General features: G+C 68.4%; 1 protein-coding gene across 1 annotated transcript; it reads left to right on the forward strand.

Annotated features, from left to right (window-relative positions):
• Window positions 1-334: 334 nt before the first annotated feature.
• On the forward strand, window positions 335-6,529 carry LOC128809049 (antigen WC1.1-like). The gene is made up of 11 exons (XM_053980743.1): window positions 335-404; window positions 2,324-2,644; window positions 2,733-3,053; window positions 3,117-3,419; window positions 3,493-3,807; window positions 3,922-4,674; window positions 4,762-5,133; window positions 5,215-5,358; window positions 5,512-5,607; window positions 5,821-5,904; window positions 6,126-6,529. Exons 1-11 carry the CDS (start codon window positions 335-337, stop codon window positions 6,527-6,529), a joined length of 3,183 nt encoding a protein of 1,060 aa, XP_053836718.1.
• Window positions 6,530-6,695: the final 166 nt, after the last annotated feature.

The following is a 6,695-nucleotide window of genomic DNA, read 5'->3' on the forward strand; positions in this document are numbered from 1 at the left end:
GCCATGGCCCCTGCCTGCGGCACGTCGTGCTCCAGGAGGTTCCCGATCTTCAGGGCGGGCTGCAGAGCCCGGAGGGCGTCCAGATCCTGCAGCAGGGCCTGGCTGAAGCCGTCCGTGCTCAGCCTGGGCGTGCAGGAGGCAAGAGAAGAGGAGAAGGTGCTGGAGCTTGTGGGGAGGGAGGGAGGGAGGGAGGGAGGGAGGTGCAGCCGCAGCCGCGATGCCGGTGCGGCCCTGCCTGTCCCGCAGGCTCCGCTGCCCGGCTCGGGAATGCCGGGCACGGGAGGGGCCGTGGCAGGGCCCTCACTCACCCGAGGCTCCGCAGCGGGCAGGAGGGATGCCGGAGCTGCTGGCGGAGCTGCAGGAGGCCGTGGGCTCCCAGCTGGGTGTCACTCAGGCCCAGGCAGGTGAGACGGGGCCCCTGCAGCAGCCGCGCAGCCAGGGCTGGGCAGGAGGCGCCCGACAGGCGGCAGCTGCCCAGCCTGTGGGAGCGAGGGAAACAGGGAAGGAGGGCTTTGGCCTCTGCTCGCTCAGCTGCTCCAGGTGGGAAGGGCGGAGCAGTGGCTGAGGTCCTCGCAGCAGCAGGGGCTGGTGCGGCGGCAATAGCGCAGCCCAAAGAGAGGCCTCGGGAAAGAGGTCCCCCAGAGGTATCCGTGGACTCGGAGAGCTCCTGTCCCCTGTGGCCGGGGCAGCTGGCAGGCATGCAGCCAGGCAGGCACCCGCTGCCCTCCTGTTGTGACCCCCACCGACCTGGCCCGCTGTGGGCTCCGTGCGGTGCGTGCGTGTGTGAGCGGAGCAGCCCCGGACAGTGCCCGGTGCCGCAGTGCCCGGCAGCGCGGGGGGATGGGGCAGGGCAGCTCCTCCCGCCGCCGCACAGCGAGGGACCGGGACGTTCTGCCCGCGGGGAATTGCTGCGGTGCCGCTGGCTGGGGAGCAGCTGCAGTTCCAGCTGCTGCGTCTGCTGTGCGGGGGAGCGCGGGACGGGAGTCCGGGAAGTGGCCATCGTTTGCCTAAGGAAGGGCCGGGGAAAGCGTGATCCCGGCCAGGTGAGGGACGCTGAGAGTGACTGCGGGATGCGGGGATCAGGGGGAAGAGAGACTTGAGTTTGGAGTTTTGTGTGCTTGCAAAGTGTGGGGCTCAAAGCCCTTTTCCATTTCCTGGGACAGTCCTGGGAGGAACCAGTTGGGGTTGTTTCTGTATTGCTGCGGTAGCAGCACGAGGATTTCCGGGGGGAGAGAAATGCGACTGTGCCTTGGGAAAGCTGGGCTGAAAGGGGTGAGGAAAGGTGAGGTCTGGATGTCGGAGCGGGTGTTCCGGGAAGCTCCGGGGCCAGCGGGAGTCCAAGGAGAGGCGGAGCTGGAAGGGGCGTCGGTGTCAGCAGTGCAAGTGGATGCGTGCGTTGGGAATGTGGTGCCAGAGAGTGCGGTGGAGGGAGAGAGCGGGCAGTTTGCTGCGGAGCGCGGCTGCCGAGCTGCAGGGGGACGGAGCGGCGGGGCAGGGGCGGCGGAGCCGCGGCGTTATCGGCGGCGGCGCAGGTGTCGGGAGGCGCGTGCGGTCGCCGGCGACGCCGGGAGCCGCCGGGGGGTAACCGCCTCCTTCCTGCGCTGGCGGCGAGGCGAGCGCGGGGCCGCAGCTGCGGCGGCAGCGCCATGTGCCAGCGCCGCCGCGAGGGACCGGGGAGCTGGCACCTGGCAGCCCCGCGCGGAGCCGGGGGCTGCTGGCACCCCCCGCGGGGGCTCCGAGCCGCCGGGAGGGGAGCGCCCCGAGGATGGGGGCTTTGAGCTTTGCAGGTGCCCGAGCTAGATGTGGTCCCGAGGTAGCTCTTGCAAGGATGTGGGCTGCAGGCTGTCACCGCCATCACGATGGCTCTTGTCGGGCTCCAGCAGCAGCGTTGGAGGCACGGGGGATAGAGGAAGGGGGATAGAAGGGCCCCCGCAGGGCAGGTGCTGTGGGGGGGGGCTGTCTCTCCCCGGGGACATCCGGGTGGCAGCCCACTGTGGCGAGGTGTGTGACGCCAGAAGCGCAGGCAAGGCTCATATTTGGGCACGGAGCAGGTTATTGGAGGCCGCGGCCCCGCAGCCGGGAGATGAGGGGCCTGATAAAGGCTGCCCTGGTGCTGCTGCCTGCATTGGCTCGGGCGCAGGTGTGCGAGAGCTGCCCCGGCTGCGCTGGGTCGGGGCCGGTGGCCATGGGGCCGGTGGCCATGGGGCCGGTGGCGGCGCTGGGGCTGCTGGTGTGCGTGCGGCTGTGTGCGGGTGAGTGGCGGGCGGGCGGGAGCGGGGCCCGCGGCGGTGGCGGGCCCGGCTCAGCAGCCTCCGTGCCGCAGGCTCCGGGGAGCTGCGTCTGGTGGGCGGCGGCGGGCGCTGTGCCGGGCGCGTGGAGGTGAAGCACGGCGGTGAGTGGGGCTCCGTGTGCGTCTACGACTACGACGGGGAAGGTCTCTGGTCCGTGGTGGTGTGCCGGCAGCTGGGCTGTGGCCGAGTGGCCAGGGCGTCCCCGTACGCCCCGTTCGGGCAGGGCAGTGGGCGGATCTGGCTGCAGCCCTTCTACTGCCGAGGCACCGAGGATACGCTGGAGGAGTGTCTGCACTTCGGATGGGGACAGCACTTCTGCGGCCACGAGCGGGACGTGGGAGTGACCTGCACAGGTGAGGGGACACGCTGGCTGTGCTGGGCCAGCCACCTTGTGCTGGTGCACCGTGGGCAGGTCTGAGGTGAGGCGGTGTCCCTGTGCAGATGCCGTGGAGCTGAGGCTGGCGGGCGGCAGCAGTGCCTGTGCTGGGAGGGTGGAGGTGAAGCTGCAGGGACAGTGGGGCTCGGTGGCAGACGAAATCCGTGACACGAAGGACGCCGAGGTGGTTTGTCAGCAGCTGGGCTGTGGCTCGGCTTCCGGTGCCTACTACGCCCGTGACACCTTCGGTTTAGGGGGCTGGCTCATCAGCCTGGTCCAGGTGGACTGCAGTGGGAAGGAGGCCACACTCTGGGACTGCAAGATCCGTGGCTGGGGACCGTATAACGGCAGCAATCATGACTTTGACATTGCTGTTGTCTGCCAAGGTAGGAGCTGGGCTTGGGGGGGACGGGGCACTTCCTGCACATCCCTTGACACTGCTCCTGCAGGATTCTCCCGGCTAGTCGGAGGTGATGGAGCCTGTGCCGGGCGTCTGGAGGTGCGTCAGGGCCGGGCCTGGGTCGGTGTCTGTGAGGATCAGGTGGACATGAAGGCGGCCCAGGTGGTGTGCAGGGAGCTGGGCTGCGGTGAGGTGCTCGCCATCCCTAGCCGTGCTGGATTTGGGAGAGGATCAGGATCATTCTTGGACAGGGGCTTCCAGTGCAATGGCAGCGAGCCCCTCCTCAGTGCCTGTGCCCGGCGTCCGGCCCACAGGCAGGGCTGCACCGGCCCTGCCAGCGTCACCTGCTCGTGTAAGTGCTGGGGAGACCGGGGGCTGTTGGGGTGCCTGCGCCATGGCCCCCCTCAACGCCCTTCCTGCCACAGCCTACACGGGCTTCCGGCTGGGCAACAGCAGCTCGGGATGCTCCGGGCGAGTGGAGGTGGCGGTGCGGGGCACGTGGGGATCCGTCTGCGCCAGCGAGTGGGACCTGGCCGACGCGCACGTCCTGTGCCGCCAGCTGGGCTGCGGCCGCGCCTTCAGCGTGCCCCCGGGAGGCTCCTTCGGCAGCGGGGAGGGGCCGCTGCGGCCGGACGCCTTCGGCTGCAGCGGGAGCGAGCGGCACCCGGGCGAGTGCCCCGTGGCCGTGCTGGGGAAGCCGCCCTGTGCGCCGGGAAACGCCGCCGCCGTCAACTGCTCAGGTGTGCGAGGCGGCTCTGTGAGGAGCCTGAAGGGCTGCTGGGCCCTTCCATAAACCCGGAGCAGAGGGTGTCGAGATACTTTGGGATGAAGGGCTGAGTCCGACCATTTCATAGGCAGTGTCGAGTCCCTGCGGCTGGTGGAAGGTGAGACCCGGTGCGATGGGTTTCTGGAGATGGCCGTAAGCACCGGGGCGTGGCACCGTGTACCAGGAGAGGTTTCGCCCGTACGGAATTTCAGCAAAGTGTGCTGGGAGCTGGGCTGTGGAGGACTGGACAGGACTGATGCTGTCCATGGTCAGATCTACCTGTCGGATGTCAACACGACGGAGAGGCCCATGACAGAACGGGTGATTCCAACCATCATGGACACGACCCCCAATGTGACCACAGGGACAATTAGCGATGATAAATTTGGGAATGAAAGGGAGTTTGTTACGACTACAGCAGCTGACATCCCTCATGGGAGCTACACTGTGTGCTCAGGTGGGTGTTGCGAGAGGGGCCGGAGGTGGCAGTGCCCCAGGCAGCCACCCCAGCCCATGCCTTGCGTGGCCACAGGCAGCCGGCAGGTGAGGCTGGTGGGGAGCTCTGGGCGCTGTGCCGGGCGCGTGGAGGTCTATTCCGGTGGCAGCTGGAGCTCCGTGTGCCAGGAAGGCTGGGACCTGCAGGACGCCGCCGTTGTCTGCCGGCAGCTGGGCTGTGGCAGGGCACTGGATGCGCCGAGCTTGGCGCACTCAGGTGCCGTCCCGGGGCCGCTGTGGCCGTACATCCCCGACTGCTCCGGGTCCGAGGAGTCTCTCTGGGAATGCGGGCGCACGGAACGGCGCCAGTGCGGGCGCGGCGGCGGGGCAGGGGCCGTCTGCTCAGGTCAGTGCCGGGCACCCCCAGATCAGGGCCCAGCAGAGGCCCCGGGGGGTTCCTGGCCGTGCCGTGACCCCCCTGCATCCCTTGCAGAGCAGCTCCTCGTGCAGCTGGCAGGAGGCCACGGGCGCTGCCGGGGCTACCTGGAGGTGTCCTACAACGGCACCTGGGGCCGCGTGTGCGCCAGCGGCACCAGCAGCGGCACCGCCGCCGCCGTCTGCCGCCAGCTGGGCTGTGGGGACCAGGGCTCGCTCTCACCTGTCCCCTCCCAGCAGCCACCCCTTGCGTGGCTGGCCTGGGTGGGCTGTGAGGACGGGGCCCGCTCGCTCTGGGGGTGCCCCTCGGCCCCCTGGCACCTGCAGAGCTGTGGCACCGACGGGTACGCACAAGTGGAGTGTGAGGAGGACAGTGATGGCACCTCTGATGGACACAGCGCCCCATATCCAGAGGGTGCCACCAGCACAGGTAGCTCTGCCCGTGCCTGCATCCCCCACAGCAGGCTGGCTGGGATCCCCCTCCCCTCACTGCCTGCCTGTGTCCCCACAGGTGTCCCCAGCAGAACGCCCTCAGCAGTGGCCCTGGGGACTGTGCCTGTGCCCACTGTGCTGTGCGTGGTGCTGGGGACGCTGCTGTGCCTGTCCCTGGGTGCCCTGGCCCTGCTGCTGTGCCGTGCCCGTGCCCGACGCCGAGGTGGGTGCCGGTGGGTGGGGGTGGGTGGGGACAGATCCGCTTTGGGGGTCCAGGGGCTCCTGTCCTGTGGAACAGCTCAGAAGTTGGCCAGGGGTGATCCCGGTGCCACCCACAGGGCCCAGGGCCCCAGGTAAGTGCTGCATCTCATTCCAGGCCCTGGCAAAGCTGCAGATGCCACCTCCAATGCTATTTACGAGGAGCTGGATTACAAAGCCATGCCAGAGTACCAGGAGGTGCCCACTCCCCCAGGTGGGCGCCGCCCTTGTGCCCCAGCTGTGTCCAGAGTGAAGGCTCTGCCTGACAGCCCCACGGCAGCTTGAGGTCCTGGTGGCCCTGCTGCGGCTCCTGGCCATGGGCTGTGGGTGTCCCTCGGTGCCACAACAGCCCCGCTCTGTAGGGTGAGGTTCTGTCACCTGCGGTGCCACTTGAGGCCAGCCCCAAGTCCCTGTTTGTCCCCTGCAGGTTCCCTGTCGGAGGGATGGGTGAAGAAGCTGCCGTATTACACCGGGGACAGCGTGGAGGGGAGTGACACCGAGGCAGCGCCAGGTAGGGCCACAGGGCCCGAAGCCAGCAGGGAAAGCCCACCCCGGGCAGGGGTGGGGTCTGAGGGGACAATAGCCCCCTTGTTAGTGCAGCGAAACATCGCCTTTCCCTGTGGGACCACAGGGCCTCCAGCAGGTGCCCAGTGGAAAGGCTGGAGGAGATGGCACAGCCAGAGCCCGGCCAGGGACACTGGTCACTGCCATGGCCCCCTCTGCTTTTCCCAGATCCCCCTGCCCAGCCCGAGCAAGGAAGCCCGGATGGCTACGACGATGCCCTGGATGTGCCACAGGAGCCCCCTGCTCCCAGCACGGGGGACATCTCTGAGGGAGTGGCACGGCAGAAGTGGATCTGTGTCCTCCCCACAGGTAAGAGGGCTCACAGCTGCCCTGTCCCCTCTGCAGAGCCACTCCATGGCAGGGTTTGGCTCTGGGGGCGGGCAGGGCCCCAGCAGCAGATCCATGGGTGCTGTGGTCAGATCCCAGGCGGGGTCTGTCAGGGGGGACACGGAGCTGCCTGCCCCCTCAGGCACCTTTCTGTGCTGTCCCCAAGGTGGGATCTCGTCCCCTCCAAGTTCCCCAGGAGCCACCAAGAACCCCACGGATCAGCCCCCTGGGCACATGGACTATGATGATGTGGGCTGCAGCGCCCTGGGAACACTGCCATGAGGATGTCCTGGCCATGCCACAGCCCTGGGGACACGTGTGTGGCAGTGTGGTGGGGCCCTGCCCATGGAAGTCAGCCCTCGCTGTCCAGCACTGCAGGAAAGCAGCTCCTGTGTAGGGATTTTCTTTGAT

The sequence above is a fragment of the Vidua macroura genome, chromosome 6 (genome assembly GCF_024509145.1).
Source record: "Vidua macroura isolate BioBank_ID:100142 chromosome 6, ASM2450914v1, whole genome shotgun sequence".
In the NCBI taxonomy this organism is placed as follows: Eukaryota; Metazoa; Chordata; class Aves; order Passeriformes; family Viduidae; genus Vidua; species Vidua macroura.